At 40.6% G+C, this 16,508-nt stretch overlaps 1 protein-coding gene across 1 annotated transcript in view; it reads left to right on the top strand.

Annotated features, from left to right (window-relative positions):
* The window catches only part of DSCAM (DS cell adhesion molecule), a 1,038,663-nt gene that overhangs the window by 962,222 nt on the left and 59,933 nt on the right, over positions 1-16,508 (top strand). Inside the window, exons 27-28 of the mRNA XM_049874902.1 lie at positions 3,955-4,131; positions 14,806-14,836. Of these exons, the coding sequence (XP_049730859.1) occupies positions 3,955-4,131; positions 14,806-14,836 (208 nt within the window). The remainder of the gene's footprint in view (positions 1-3,954; positions 4,132-14,805; positions 14,837-16,508) is intronic.

Genomic DNA, 16,508 nt, shown 5'->3' with positions numbered 1-16,508 from the left:
TCATTAAGCCCTCAAACTGCATATGTAAAAACAGTTTTCCATGATAAAGGAGGTTATGTTAGTCTCTGAGCAGAAATGGGGTACTGATAGAAATAGCACAATATGATGGCACATTAGCACACACGTGTGTGCACATGCATGTACAACACATATACACACGTCATGCATATACAAAATACATGCATACAGGGTATACATTTACACAACACAAATGCACACTTGCACAACATTCGTAATACATAGAGCACACACGTGCACATGCACGTACACACACATGCTCACGTACACACACGCACACATAGATGCATACATCCAACAAACATATGCACATACATGGGCACACATGGACACAGAGACACATGCATGCATGTTCAACACACACATATACACAGCGTACATACACACACACACCACATATACACACACATATACATGTTCATGTGTGCATGCACACACACCTTCTATATTACTTTCTAAAAAGCAGGCTAGGTGTCACTTAACATTTAGTTGATCGAAAATAAATTATTTAAATTGTTATCATTTTGTACAGTTTGTATCAAGGGTGATTTACTGATATGAAGGAATCCCCAGCCAAAAGGGACTATGTCGTTGACAGTGCAGAAGGTCTTGATCTTTTGTAGTTAAAAAACGAAAACCAAACCCACTCTCATAAAGTCAATTCCAACTCACAGCGACCCTATAGGACAGAGTAGAACTGCCCGATTGAGTTTCCAAGGAGCAGCTGGTGGACATGAATGGCTGACCTTTTGGCTAGCAGCCAAGCTCTTAACCACTATGCTACCAGGGCTCCCTTTTGTGGCTAGGGAACTTTAAAAAACCAAACCCATTGTCGTCAGTTGAGAGCTTTAGAATGCCCTAAATAACAGCGTGTAGACCCTGATTCTTGAAGCTTTGCAGTGGTTTTACCTCAGGGAGCGACAGTGATTGAAGTAGGCACTCCAATCTCAAGGTAAAACCGACAGCAGTTCACTAGAGAGTCTGTGCTTCCAGGCTTTGCTTGTGTTGGGTGCTAGCTTCCTGCAGAGCCGCCTCTGTGCTCCACACCTAGCAGGAGTGAGTTGGCCCAGAACATCTGTACCTGAGCAAATATCACAGTACTCTATTCACTGTTAGTCAAGCTAGGGTGGATTTTCCCTCCTCTGGTTAGGTGCATTTGGGATCTTGCTTAACAAAAGGTCCAGCAGGAACTTCCTTTGGAGTACATGCCTCAAAAAACTTGTTGTTGTTGAGTCAATTCTGACTCATAGCAACCCTATAGGACAGAGTAGAACTGCCCCATAGGGTTTCCAGGGAGCAACTGGTGGATTCAAACTGCTGACCTTTTGGTTAGCACCCATAACACTTAACTACTGGGTATCCTAGGATAAGAATTGTCCTGAGCCTCAGGACCTCAGAAATGACTAATAGAAGCTAACAAAGTGATGCTGCTTGGGACACCCATTTGGCCACTTCCTCCTGGACTGCCCTGGTGGGCCTAAAGCTGGTTCCTCCTCCCGTGACGTGCTGTGTATGCCCATCCCAACTCCTATCTAAGGCCATTTTTTCATTCCCTTTCCTCCTCAGCCAGAGCCCAGGCTCCTCTCCAGCATGCAGTCCTGGGTGCCCCAGGTAGTTGGACGGTTCTAAGGTGCAAGTCCTTCTGGTGAAGGTTATCTGGCCTTGGGCATCAGTCCCTGGAGTCCGCTCTACCCCCTGGCCCTGAAGCATCCTGGACAGCTCCCAGACAGCAGCCCTTCTCCTGGAGAGCTGATACTTTTAATGGACCACCTGGCTGTCATTTTTTAGCCCTCAGTTATGAGTGACTTCATTCAAAGGTGTTCGCATCACAAATCATCACCCACAAGCAGAGTAGCGCTTGCAACTTGGTTTCTCTTCCTAACGTGGTTAATTCTTTGGCCATAAAGACTTTGACACTTACTAAACATTCTTAGCGTTTAAATATTCACCGAAGCTTTTTGCTAGGACATACACATTTGGGTAGTAAATAAGTTTCTTTAAGTTATTAGCTTACATTAATTGATTTATGTTAATCACAGTCTGATGTACTGGCTTCTGTAATCTATGTAGACATCACAGTACACAGCCCAAATGTGCCCATCAGTGATTTGTTTACGGCAAATACTTTAACTGGAAACTACTCATGTACACAATGGGAAACTGTTACTCTAAAAAAGAGCTTCATGGATTTTAAATGTTTGTATTCTAAAAAATATAACATTCTCACTTTATGCAGGATCACAGCTTATCATCATGAAAAAATCTTGTGAAGCACATTTGATTCTCCAAAATCTACAGTATATGATTTTATTAAAACAGGAAATATAACACACATTTATATTTTACTTGATAAGAGATAGCAGGCTTCTTCAAACCAGTCTTGCGGATATACAAATTTATACCTCTTTTGCCACATCTGCCTGAAGTATTTTTTTTTTTTTTTTGAGGGAAAACATTGACAAATAACCTCACAGCCATGCTCAGATTCCAAATTCTCCCATGTAGAAGAATTTCTTTATTTGACTGTTCTACCATTTCCTTAGCCAAATGTGTCCAGTTGTCCTTAAGTTTTCTTGCATTGGCAGACCCATCCTCACATGGTCTCCTTAAGCAGCTCCTACCTGAGTTTCTGTGCATTTGGGAGCAGGGTATCCAGCCACCAACACTGTGAGGTTGGAAGAGCGTTCCTCTTGGCCTTAGCAGATGGCATAGGTGACTGGAGTTTCTGTTATCCCTGCCCTACTTACTAAATTCAAGATAAAGACAAGTTTTGTTTTGGGAGAAATTATTTTTGTGTTTCTTCCCCTGAAGCACTGACTTCCTGGTCCTTGTTTTGCGTGGAAAAGATAGTAAGGTAAAACATCCTACAAATGGAGGACTCCAAAAGACTTGACCCCAATAAAACGTGTGTCTGTGTTTGAATCTCCGCACATTTTGCCTCTAGGTGGAAGGCAGCTGAAAAGGACTCAGAGTTCGTTCTACTTAGTAGTTTCCATATAAAACCCCATTTAAAAAAAAAAAAAAACATTGCTGTTGAGTCTATTCTGACTCATAGAGACATATAGTGGTTCACAGAAGCTTAAAATTTCTCTCCATTTGGCTGTTCACTTGCTTTTTTACACAGATGCAAGACCAAATCTACTTTAAAAAGTACTATTATAGGGAATGAGAGCTACACAGAACTTTTCAAAGGGGAACCATATAGGTCTCTAATGCATCCTATTTGTTTCTTAGGCATTGTCCAACGGTGTTATGAGAATCCAGTTATTTAGAGCTGTAGAGAAACTTATATCATTCGTAAATGTTTCTCTATAGCTCTAAATAATCTGATTCTCATAACAATGTTGGACAGTGCCTGGTAAACACATAGGATGCATTAGAGGCCTACACGGTTCCTCTTTGAAAAATTGTGTGTAGCTCTCACAGGTGAACAGCCAAATGGAAAGAAATTTTAAGCTTCCGTGAGCCACTATGTGTGGCACATTCTCCCTATAGCCTGTCTTCTATACACTAGCCAAGCCCATTGTTCCTTTTTGATATGCAATTTGTCAATTAGCCTCCAGCAATTGTAATATTGGGGACAGTCCAGAGGACTCTTAATTCTAGGCAAATGTGTCGTGGCTTTTTCTGAGCACCTAGCCTGAGCATTATGCTTTCTAAAAAAAAAAAAAAGTGACTCCAAAATGACATCCCTTCCTGAGAAGTGCGCTTTGGTGCAGATCCCAATTCAATGAGCTCTGGGATAAGTTTGAGGCTTGGGCAGAGGGAAGGGAGGGAATGTAAGTTAGCAAGGACCTAGATGAAGAGCTTCTCTCATTTCTCATCACCCTGGCCACCCTTGACTCAACCTGTGCAATTTTGATAACCCATCATCCCTAAAAACTCCACCATTCTGTCTTCATTAATAGCCATCTAACATCATGGCCCTGTTTTCAGGTACAATCCCTCCACTCATTAAGTCAGTTGTCCAGAATGAAGAAGGGCTGACCACCAACGAAGGGCTCAAGATGCTGGTGACCATTTCATGTATCTTGGTCGGGGTCTTGCTGCTCTGTGTGCTCCTGCTGGTTGTGCGGAGGCGGCGGAGGGAACAGAGGTTGAAAAGGCTCAGAGGTAAGTCAAAACCTACCTGCTCCCTGGGAGCTGTCACTCACATCCCACTGGGAGAGGTCCTCAGGAGGTTGACCCTAGGGGGAATTGCTTTTACCTCTCTGAGCCTGGTCCTTCCAACCACCTGATTCTATGATGTTTCTTCAGCATAGAGCCTTAGGGAAAAAATACTAAAAAGGTTACCATCTCAATCAATCAGATATTGAATGAAAGTCAACCCCTTCCTTGCTTCCTAAATCCTAGCCACTGGTAGGCAAAGGAAGTTATTTTCTCATGGATTTTTCAACCCCACTGTCTTTGATTTTTTAGCTGTTCTAGCAATGCCACCAATTAGAGCTTCCTTTGAAAAGACTTATCAGGTTTTCTCTGGAAATGAGAACTATTTCATTGCCTGGAAGCAGAAATTGAAGGCTTATGGTACTGGGAGAGCATTATGAAGCAGAAAATAGACACTTTCCTAAATTAGAAATTTGAGCCGCAGCTGGGTCTAACAGTTTCACTCACCCTAAGGAAGAAAAAGAAATAATGGAAGATGGAGAACCTAGGCCAGATAGACCATTGTTAACAGACACCATTATTATAATGTCCAGCTCTGTATAGTTCTGTGTAACGAGGCTATTTCCAGCTTCTGGCCAACAGCCCTAACTTGCCCTTGCTTTGCTGCCTTGAGGACAAAGAGCTTTTTAAAGATGAAACCCTGTGCAGGAGAAGTGTTCCTGAGACCTTCACCCTTTACCTGTGAGGACATTTAACAGGCCACTTTTTTAGAAGGGTATTTATGCCAGGTGTCCCTAGGTGATACAAACTGTTTGTGCCCAACTACTAACCCAAAGGTTGGCGGTATGAACCCATCCAGCAGCACTGCGGAAGAAAAGTCTAGTGATTTGCTTTCGTAAAGGTTACAGCCAAGAAAATCCAGCTCTATTCTGTAACACATGAGATTGCCATGAGTTAAAATTGACTCCATGGCAATGGGTTTGCCTTTTTTGGCTTTTGCATTTTAATACCAGTACAGTTTGCAATGCCCTAAATATTCTTCAAAATTACATTCAAGGAACAAGCCTGGAAGCACTCCCTCTTTAAAGCATGTCTGTGATATCCCTGACCTCATTGATATGAAGTTTGAAAACCATTGACCTTTTTTGTGAACACTTTAGTCAACCATAATCCAGTTGAAGCAAGAGAACATGGTGGTAATTTCATCTGGCTTCACTTATCCAAAGCCCTTTTTTTAAGTAACTCAAACACATTGCACTATCAATTGTCTGTCACTTTGCCAACAAATTAAAATATTTGAAGTGCATTGCACTCCATTTGTACGCTATTATAGCCCCTTCTTTTGAACCTCTGCAGCCCAAGAATTCAGCTGAACTGTCAGTTTCATGAAAATATTCTTTCCTAAATCAGTTTAGCCAATGATCTTTTAATTTTGCAGACATTCATTGAGAGATGACTTTATCCCAGTCACTGCATTAAGTGCTGGATATACAAAGGTGCAAAGAAGCTACTGAACCCCAGGTTTAATGTAGAGGGTAGACACAATAGCGTCTACCAGTAGAAGAATAAAAAGGATTGTAAATGCTAAAATAGGGGTCCTAACAAATCCTATGTAAGTACAAATTGGGTAGAAAAAGAAAAGCTAGCTAAGAACTAAATAAAGTAGTATACAAAAATATAATCCTGCCCAGTATGTTGAGACATTCAGTAGAAGGTGGGCTATGTTAGAGTCCTGTTAGAAGTATTCATTACTAAAATACCAAAGAGACATTTTCATAAAACTTTTTCCCAGGGGGTAGAATCTCCTAGCCTGAACTTTCGGGACACTGTTATCAAGATACCAAGGGGGTCTGACCTCGTTGCAGTTATGTCTAACTAGTTGCCTTTAGGTAGGTATCAACTGTCCATATAACATGCTAAAAAAAAAAAAAAAAAAACAGTAGAATTTTCTTATTAACCATTTCTATTTGATCACAAGAATTTGGCACTATGTGGGTTAAACATCAAGACAATTCTCAGAATTCTACCACCCTCTGCCAAATTTTATCTTTTTTTTTTTTTCCCCCAGCTCCTATTTCTCTTAGAAACCCTGGTGGTATAGTGGTTACAAGCTATGGCTGCTAACCAAAAGGCTGGTGGTTCAAATCCGCCAGGCGCTCCTTGGAAACCCTATGGGGAAGTTCTACCCTGTCCTACAGGGTCGCCATGAGTCAGAATTGACTTGACAGCAATAGGTTTATTTGTTTTTGTCTTTTTATATCTCTTGCTCCTTCCTTCCCAGCTATTGCTTTAGTTTTTCCTATCCTACTTATAACTTAAGCACTCTTAACCTCGCTTTTCCCTGCCAAGAGTACTTCCAGTTAAAGATGTTGCTGACTCTTACTGATATGTTTGGGTTAGACTGATGGAACTATGCATGCTGTATTTCTGTTCTTCATAGTTCCTTGTAATTTAGTTATTGCTTTGCAAGGCTCCACCCAGAAAATACCCCAGGCCTGGCATTTTTATTGTTGGCATCTCTCCTTCTGGACCTTGGTGTTTTATAGTCAGGCTTGGCAAAGAATGCAATACATCATATCAGTGAGCAGCCTTTCACTTCCTGGACACGGCTTTCTTTTCTTTGTGTCAGAGAAAAGATGTAGCCTGCAGGAAGCTTTCATTAGGAAGTAAATAAGTGCTGTGGCACAGAGGGTGATGCTATGGAGTGATGAATCCCAGAGAAGTCGCTTGCCATGATACAAAGGTATCTGAAGTCTTGCGCTTTGTAGGGGCTTAAAAAAGGCTTTCAAAGCATGGGTCTGACAAGAGGGCAGTGAGAATGCAAAGGATCTGGGACCCGATTCTATACTCTTCCTAATGGCAAGTTTTAATGGGGACAAATGAAAATAAATTCAATTCAACAAAACCTCATTGATTATCTACCAAGTGCCAAGTGTCAGGCTAGGCCCTGGGGAGCAAAAAGATGACTAAGACCCAGCCCTATAAAAGCTGACTTGCTAGTGACGAAGGCTAAAAGCTCATGAGGCACAGCCTCACCTTTCTATAACTGTGAGGAATGCTCTCCTAAAAGGACAAAGTAGGCGATTTGGTTGTAAAGAAGAAAGCAATGAAGGCTTAGGCCTTTGTCTTTAGCCCTGCAGGGCACTGAAATCTTAACCTAAGATATTTCCAACTCACTCAAGGAGGGAAACTGCAGTCACAGAGTTTGGTGTAATGGGTGCCTGTCGTTAGATGCCTGGGATTCATCAGTAGAATCACCCAATTGCAACCCGACCCACCTAAGACACAGATTTTGTGCCCATGTTCGAATGAGCTCAAATATATATTTACAGGTTGTATGGAGAGAATTGCTTCACGCAGTGTTTTTATTGTTCAAATTTAGGACAGAATTTCTAGTAACACGTTGGTGTTGCCTGAGTAACCACTCTTCAGGATAACAAGTGGAAATAAGAAACTTTGAGTTACAGAAAAAGATTGTGGGAGTTCTCCTAATGGAAATGTTTAGAGTCTCTATTTAAGGTCAACTTTAAAGCATTACTTCAGTCTTGGAAACTACTAACATGTTTATAAGCAGGGTATGTTTTACCTTATAGACAAGCAACCTAGTTAGCTGCATACTGTATAATGTGTGTGTGTGTGGTTTTTACATAAAATTTTAAAAGAAGAAAAAGAAGAAAGAAAATGGGACTCAGGCAATTTAGCCAACCTATATTCTTCCTTCCTGAACGCTTTACTAATTTTAGAGCATAGCAACCTCTTAAAGTCTAAATTGTCTATAAGTGGTACATTTATATATATATATATTTTTATAACCTTATCCAGGAGTTCAGAAGCCATATTTGGCTTTCAGCTATGTCCTGCTTTTCCCTAACTTCTAGCTCCTTTGAAATTCAAGGTCATAGAGTGAGCCACTGGTGAGGCCCAGAATCCCAGCAGCTCCAGCCTTATAAAAATTTGATTCCCATGTCAAGGAATCAACTCCAATATTACTAAAAGCTTCCTCCTTTAGAATGAGTTTACCCAAGAGGGTGCAAGGTCGTGTTGTAACTGGCCAGCATGAGCCAACTGGTAGGACCAAGACAAAAAGCTACTTCCGATGATTTCAGCTAAGCTAATGATAAAAGTCAGCAGGTTAAAGAAAAATTGACCATGCTTCTGTTGCAAAGTGTCCTTCTTCCCTTGAACAGAAATGTATTTATGACTTTAAATGTACTTTTAAATGGTTTAATATTATAAAACTAATCAAATCCAGAAGACTATTTCCAGAGAGAATCTAGGCTCCAGGTTTTACACGGGCAAAGTCTAAAGGGTGGGCCACAAAGAAGCTTCCATCATTTCTTTCTCTCTAATATACCAGTTAGACTAGATGGACACATCAGTCTTAGAAGAAATACAGAAGAATGTTCCTTAGAATCAAAGATGGTGAGACTTCAACTCGCTTACTTTAGGTACATCATCAGGAAAGACCAACTGCTAGAAAAGAACATGAGGTTTGGTAAAATGGAGGATCAGAGAAAACAAGAGAAACCCTCAATGGGATGGATTGACACAGTGATCACAGCAGTGGACTCAAAGACACCAATGATCATGAAGACAGCACAGAACTGGGCAAATTTTCATTCTATTACACAAAAGGTCGCATGAGTCAGAGCCGGTTCTATGGCGACTAACAAGGATATATCAATTATCTGCTCTGAAAAAATGAGCTAAAAGTGCCTCTCATTCATAAGACCAAAAGCTTACTTGAAATTTAATAATCTAAAGGAGGAATGTGTATCCAGGAGTCCACTGACACTTAGAGATGTAAAGAAGAATTAAAGTAAATCAAGATGGCGCAGTAGAGATGCTCGGAGCCCCTGTGCATGCAGGAAGCCCATGGAGCTTATTAGTGAAAATGCAGGGAGTGGGCGCCCCACTGGTTTCATGGTCAAGTGAATAAAATGCAAATTGTGGTTAAGCTGGGATCCGAAGGCCGTCCTCTGAAACATTTTAGCTCTATGCTGTTTTTTCTTTTTTGCCTTAGTTTCTTAATAAAATTATCCTTTCAAATCTCTGAACTTGTTATGGCAGAACTAAGTAGAAAAGGTTTACTGCATCTAAGAATGGGGAGAAGGAACATTGGAGATAGACAGGACCACCCCAAGGACAGCCAGTGGAGCTGGGAACAGAGAGTAGGCAGTCAGGAGGGAGAGAGTTGGTATCAGCCTTGGCCTCAGAGTTTCGCCCTGCCTGGGGCTCTGTTTTGTCCATTTTTGCACTTGTACTTTTCTCAGATTGCAAGTAGGAATGGCTTTCTCTTTTGGATATATAGTCTGTCATGGCTTTTGAATCAGCTTTCATTTGCACGTTCTGATGATTGAAAGTCCTCTTTGTGGTCTTGTAAAAACTTAAATAAAAGTTTATAGCCCTTACATAAATAGCTACTTTATGAGACCCATTTCGCTTCCACAGAAAATCAGGGATTGTTGTGAGGGAGATTTCAGATAAAAAGCCTTTGATGGATGGGAATGCGAGGTAAAATCTGCTATCCCCAAATTGGTTGTGTGTGTGTATGTGTGTCTGTGTGCAAGTGACTACCTAATATTCTATTTTACTTAACTAGAATTTCAGAAATCAAAATTATATTCATGTGGCTATTGATGAGATTCCTTTTGTTATTTATTTTAAAACACAAACAGAAATTTATTGTCTGATAGTTCTGGAGACTTTAAAAAAAAAAAAACAAACAAAACGTTGCCATCAAGTTGATTCCGACTCACAGCGACCCTATAGGACAGAGTAGAACTGCCCCATAGAGTTTCCAAGAGTGCCTGGCAGATTTGAACTGCCAACCTCTTGGTTAGCAGCCATAGCACTTAACCACTGCGCCACCAGAGTACTAAAATTTCCCTTTTTTAAAGCTTTTCATTTCAGCAACACTTTCATTACACAATCTTATTTTAGTCTCTCAATAGTTCTGTAAATAGGTCAAGTATAAATGTGATATTATTATGCTCCATTTTGTGGTCATGGAAGCTGAAGACTAGAAGGTCTGTGTAACTAGAGAGCTTGTCCAAAACTACAAACTAGGTAGGTCAGAGCTAGAATGAGAGCCCAGATCACTGTTTCCTACCCTAGTCCTCTTTCTGTAAAACTTTTCCGGATATTCCAGGAAGAGATAGGCTGTCCCATCAATATTGTTGTTATTATCATTGGTTGCCATCAAGTCAATTCCAACTCATGGTAACCCCATGTGTGCTTCATAGGGTTTTCAAGTCTGTGACCTTTCAAAGCAGATCACAAGGCCTGTCTTCTGAGGTGCCTCTGGATGAGTTCAAACTGCCAACTTTTGGCTAATAGTCAAGTGCTCAACTGTTTGCGCACCCTAGGGACTTCTCCCATCAACATTCAAAAAAAAAAAAAAAGAAACCATTGCCGTCGAGTCTATTCTGACTCATATGGGACAGAATAGAACTGCCTTATAGGGGTTCCAAGGCTGTAATCTTTACAGAAGGAGACTGCCACATCTTTCTCCTGTGGTGCAGCTAGTAGGCTCGAACCACTGACCTTTCAATCAGCAGCTGAATGCTTTAACCACTGTGCCACCAGGGCTCCTCCCCATGAAATGTAGAATCGGAAGATATATTAAAACAGTACCAATAGCTAGTTTATAGGCATTCCCTATATTAAATATAAATATATACTTACATTTTTGCTGTTGTTGTTAGGTGTCGTCGAGTCAGTTCCGACTCATAGCGACTCTATGCACAACAGAACGAAACACTGCCCAGTCCTGCACCATCCTTACAATCGTTGCTATGTTATTTTTTCTAGCTTGCATATTTTCAAGCTACTGTCCTCTCAACTTCTTTTGGCTGCTAAGTTCTTGCATTAGAACCAACTCAATGGTGCCTAACAACAACATTACACAAGTTACAAGTAACAGCCTAATGCAGGCTCAAATAAATGCTGTGGAAATCCAAGCAAGGGCAAGATTTTTTCCCACTGGAAAAATTAGGTAAAATAACCTGGAGTTCCAGTCTCACTGTAGACCCTAAAGGGTAACATTGGAGGATTCTGAACAAAATTTTTCTAGCTATAATCCTAAGACTTTTGTGGGTGATCTTTGCACAATCAAGGACAAACTAAAACCAAAAAACCAAACCAAACCCAGTGCCATCGAGTCAATTCTGACTCGTAGCGACCCTATAGTATGGAGTAGAACTGCCCCACAGAGTTTCCAAGGAGCTCCTGGAGGGCTCGAACTGCCGACCCTTTGGTTAGCAGCCGTAGCACTTAACCACTATGCCACCAGGGTTTCCAGGACAAACTGAAGGCGTTAGCAAATAGTCATACACTGTCCCCGTTTTCAAAAACAATAGATTCTAGAAATTATGGACTGAAAAAAACCTAAATTCAGGTTATAGAATAGATGGTTTGTGAGCAATGAGGAAATGATAGGAATCACTGGAGACCAGGACACACCATATTTGCTTTTTGACAGGGCTGATTGATAAGTGAGGGAGTACCAAGCTGTAGCTGGAAACATTGGCAAGCTGACCCGATTTTCGAGATGGCACCAATCCAGGTGGGAAATCTAGTATATCAGGAGAAAGATTCCAAACATTAAGGGATTTCTAAAGGCTGTAGCCAAGGAGATAAAATTAAATCGAGATCATTGTTGAGTCTCCTATATAAGCTATAAAAATTCATTTGTGACAGTTGTAATGAGTGCTGTGTTCTCACTGGTATATAGGAAAGAGAATATCCAAAAATTACAAGTTTCTCTGCTCGGCACCCTCATTTAACAGAGGACAATAAGAAATCACAGGTTTATCAAAGTCAAAAGTTCCAAGTAGGGAATTATCAAGAAATTGTGCCACAAGAGGAACGGTTGAGAAAATTAGAAAATTTAACCTGAAGGAGAGAAAACTGAGGCCCAGAGAAGTAGATGGCAGCTAGGCAGAACAATTTGAATGGTTTGCAGGTGGTTCCAGAAGGTTTCATTATTATGTTGTTGTTGGTTGACATTTGGTCACCTCCAACTCATGGTGAACTTACATGTAATAGAATAAAACATTGCCTGGTCCTGTGCCATTCTCACAATTGTTGGTATGTTTGAGCCCATTGTTGCAGCTATTGTGTGGGTGCATCTCATTGAGGGTTTCCCTCGTTTTGTTGATCCTTTATGTTATCAAACATAGTGTCCTTTTCTAGCGATTGGTCTTTCCTGATGCCATGTCCAGAATGAGCAAGACAAAATCTTGCCATCCTCGCTTCTAAAAAGCATTCTGGCTCTATTTCTTCTTAGACTGCCGAGACAGAAAGAGAAGGGATCTGCTATCTGGTAGTAAGTGTGGGAAGATTTGACCAAAACGATCATGGCTCCTGAGCCTGTGGAACGATGTGGCCTAAGGAAAATACCCGCTAATCATAGACCAAAGAACGTGCAGTTAGAACATGTCAGCGTTTGAGGGGAGTTCTGTTCTCCCTTTCTGGACACTGCAATGACTTGGTACATTGTCCCAAAGGATCACAGGGTAGAAAACAGTGACAGCTGAGCTATGATGATTGACTACAAGAAAAGAAAATGAATAACGGTGATGCACAAAGCAAAGGAACCAGGTGGATCCTGAAAACGGTTGAGTATGAGTCACTCTGAAAATGTGAACTCAAGTAAAATGTTCGCTCCTTGGCTTTTTTTTTCCCTCCTTATTAGAGCATTGTGCTAGCCAGTGCTCAGCTGTTACATGGAGCTAAAGAACTTCCGGCATTTAATATTTATATTTACTTTTTAAGTGTTAAATCATTCAGGAGGAGAAGAAACTCATCATAAATATTTACTTTGTCTTTGCGGATGAATATAAAGACATAAACTAGGAAATTAAATACTGTTTTGCTTTCTTTGCTCTGCCATGTGGGTGGATTGAATGGGACCTGTTTCATTTCCCAGACTGACTCCATCTGTACACAAAATCGGAGCCCCACTTCGAGGTTATGAAGGGAGACTAGCATGGTTCACTTGAAGGTCTGGGCTTTGATTCATGGTGGTGACTGCTCACCGTGTGGTTATCATTGTGGCTGTTCACGTACCTCAGAAATACCACAGTGTTCGCCAACACGAAAGTGATTTCATTTAAGTGTCAGCCCCAAAATAATGCAATGAAATGCTCCTAGGTATGTTCTTTTTCCCCCTCTTAGAGCTAATCACAACGTCATTTGAGTCAATTTCCAGAAAGTTCTATTTATTAAACACTGTGCTTAACATCAAGACTTTTAAGAGAGAAATGAAAGAAGAAAGATAAAAGCTTTTTGTGTTCTAAGAAGGAAAATGTTCGTTTTGCCAGGACAAAATGTTTGAACAGAATAAATTATATTTTAAGGAAAATGAGAATTTCAATGCAATGCTACCAAAGAAAGAATTTTTCTTTTCTATGTCATTTTTAGGCAGTATTTCTTTTATCACGAGGGGTAACCAGATCTTGGTTAACAATGTCCTCTGAGAGAAAAATAAAGAAAAGTTTTATGTGTTTGAAATAGACAGCTATGTGTCAAGACACAGCGATACGCCATTTATCACTGAACCCTGCCTAGGGAACTCATAGCTCTATAATAATGCCTTTTTTGAATGAACTACCATGTCATAAGTTTTTTAATTCTGATATTTTGGTAACAAAAAAGAGTGGGATTTGTACCCTGTAAATGAGTTACTTTCAAAACGTTAATTTTCTGGCTACTGAAAATAAAATTGGGTTTCCTAGATGTGACAGATAAATGTTGTTATGTTGTTGTTAGGTGCTATCAAGTCAGTTCCAGCTTCTAGTGACCCCAAGTACAGCAGAAGGAAACTGTCCAGTCCTGCATCATCCTCACAATTGTTGCTATGTTTGAGCCTATTTTGCAGCCTCTGTTGTTAATCCATCTCATCGAAGGTTTTTCTCTGTTTTGCTGACCCTGTACTTTACCAAGGACAATGTTCTTTTCCAGGGACCAGTCCCTCCTGATAATATGTCCAAAATACGTGAGACAAACTCTCACCATCCTCGCTTCTAAGGAGCGTTCTGGCTGTACGTCTTCCGAGACAGACTTGTATGTTATTCTAGCAGCCCATAGTATATTCAATACTCTTCGCCAACACCGTAATTCAAAGGCATCAATCCTTCAGTCTTCCTTATTCATTGCCTAGTTTTCACATGTGTGTGAAGTGATTGAAAATAAATAACCACACCCATTGCCATGGAGTTGATTCCAACTTATAGTGATCCTATAAGGCAGAACAGAACTGCTCCATAGGGTTTCCAAGGCTGTAATCTTTATGGAAGAAGACTGACACATCTCTCTCCACGGATCCCCTGGTGGGTTCAAACTGCCAACCTTTTGGTTAGCAGACTAACCGCTGTGACACTAGGCTCCTTTGAAAATAAATAGGTTGTAATAAAACCTTTAGTAGATTTCTGAGTATTTTTATGGCCTCAGGATGACTATGACATTTCCTTGTAATTAAAAAAAAAAAGATATAAGAAAGACTCCGCGAGGAAATAAGGAATCCATAAAGTTCAAGGTCTTTAGTAGTGATCTGGGTATACAATTACATTTAAAAATGGCTAGTGTCATCTGACACCTTAAAATATGTGTTACTGGTGCCTAAGTGAATGTCAATGAGTTGTTTGTCAGGTACTAATATTAACTTTCTTTCCCCAGATGCAAAGAGTTTGGCCGAAATGCTCATGAGGTAAGAACAAGACCTAGCATTCTTGTTATCATGTTTAAAAGAACAAGGTCAAGCTTGCTTTGATGTTTTCTTTTTTAATGATGACGGTCTGAAAGTGATAACACATTTTCTTTTGGCATGTAATTTCCATTCTATATACCAAAACATCCATGTCATCCTTTATTGGATATATAGGTTTCTAATAAGATACTTTTATACATGTCATATGTAGTTTGCTTATAGACTGGACTCACCCAATAGAACATTTCCTATTAATCTAAGAACAAAGAGGCACATTACAGGTAAGTAGCTTTGATTTCACTTCCAACCAAACACCATCTATAAGATCGAGCTTTCTTCATAATCGAGTTGGGTAGAATTCTCGCCTCCCATGCTGGAGACTCAGGTTCGATTCCCAGCCCAATGCACTTCATGTGCAACCACCCTGATGCATGTCATGGCAGGGTGTTGATAAGATGCTGAACAGGAATCACTGGAGTTTCCAGACTAAGATGGCACTAGGTAGAAAGGCCTGGTGATCCACTTCTGAAAATCAACCAATGAAAATGCTATGGTTAACAATGGCCCAATCTCATCGTGCATGGGATTACCATGAGTCAAGGGCTGACTCAGTGGCAGCTAACAACAAATATACTATCTTTGCAATGGAGCCTTTTTCCTAATAGAGCTAGTCAAGTTAAAAGAAAAGCACATAAATAAATAAATGTGTTATACACTGTGCTGTTAAAGGCAGTGGCACAAGATAGAGGCACTATGGCTACCCCAGAAAGACTCCCCTTTCCCTCAGCTCCCAAGGCACCTTGCGCATCCACCTGCCCTGAGCACTTGCTGACCCTTACTGCAATTGTCTATTCCCTTCAGGTCCTGGAGACCACAGTCTACGTATTTTATCACTGTCTTGGGAATACCCAGCACTGCAGTGGCTCAATCAATAATTGCTGAGTAGTTAGATGAGCAAATCAACGTTGTTGAATAAGAAAGTGAATGTTCACAACTGTAAAAGACAAAATGGTGTCCTTCAGAGTTTTAAGTATCCATGGGGTTTGTGATAGCAAATGTATGAGAAGAAGGGCACATTCCTTCAACACCCCGAAATTTCATCTCCCACCCAGTCCCCCTCCTTCAAATATTCAGTTTTATCCACCTTCTCCCTTGATAAGTGCCAAAAGACTCTGATATTAGTCACTTATGTATGGATTGATAGATTGTATCACCCAGGTATTTCCATTTTAAGCCTTTTGTATATACTAACTAAAAAATGAAAAAAGAAATCAGACACTAGAAAACAGGTAAGGAAAGTGTTAGGGACCCTACTGGTGAACCTAATGTTGTCATTTTAGGAGACTACTACGGGAGAGGCAACCCTGGTGGCATAGTGGTTAAGAACTACAGCTGCTAACCCAAAGGCCAGCAGTTCAGACCTACCAGACGCTCCTTGGAAACCCTGTGGGGCAGTTCTACTCTGTCCCGTAGAGTCACTGTGAGTCAGAATCGACTGACGGCAACTTTGTTTTTTGTTTTTTTTTTTAGTGCGGGAAAGGAAAAGGATGGGTCTAAGGCCTCTGCCTACCCCCCCCCCCTGCTTTTTTTAAGGCCTCTCCCTACCCCCACTCTACCCAAAGTTGACTTTACTTCCTCATCCATCTTTGTATATAGAATTAGTACTTTTTTA

This window comes from Elephas maximus, chromosome 2 (genome assembly GCF_024166365.1).
Source record: "Elephas maximus indicus isolate mEleMax1 chromosome 2, mEleMax1 primary haplotype, whole genome shotgun sequence".
Taxonomy (NCBI): Eukaryota; Metazoa; Chordata; class Mammalia; order Proboscidea; family Elephantidae; genus Elephas; species Elephas maximus.
Note: the sequence above shows the minus strand (reverse complement) of the source record. Positions and strands in the feature narration are given on the sequence as shown.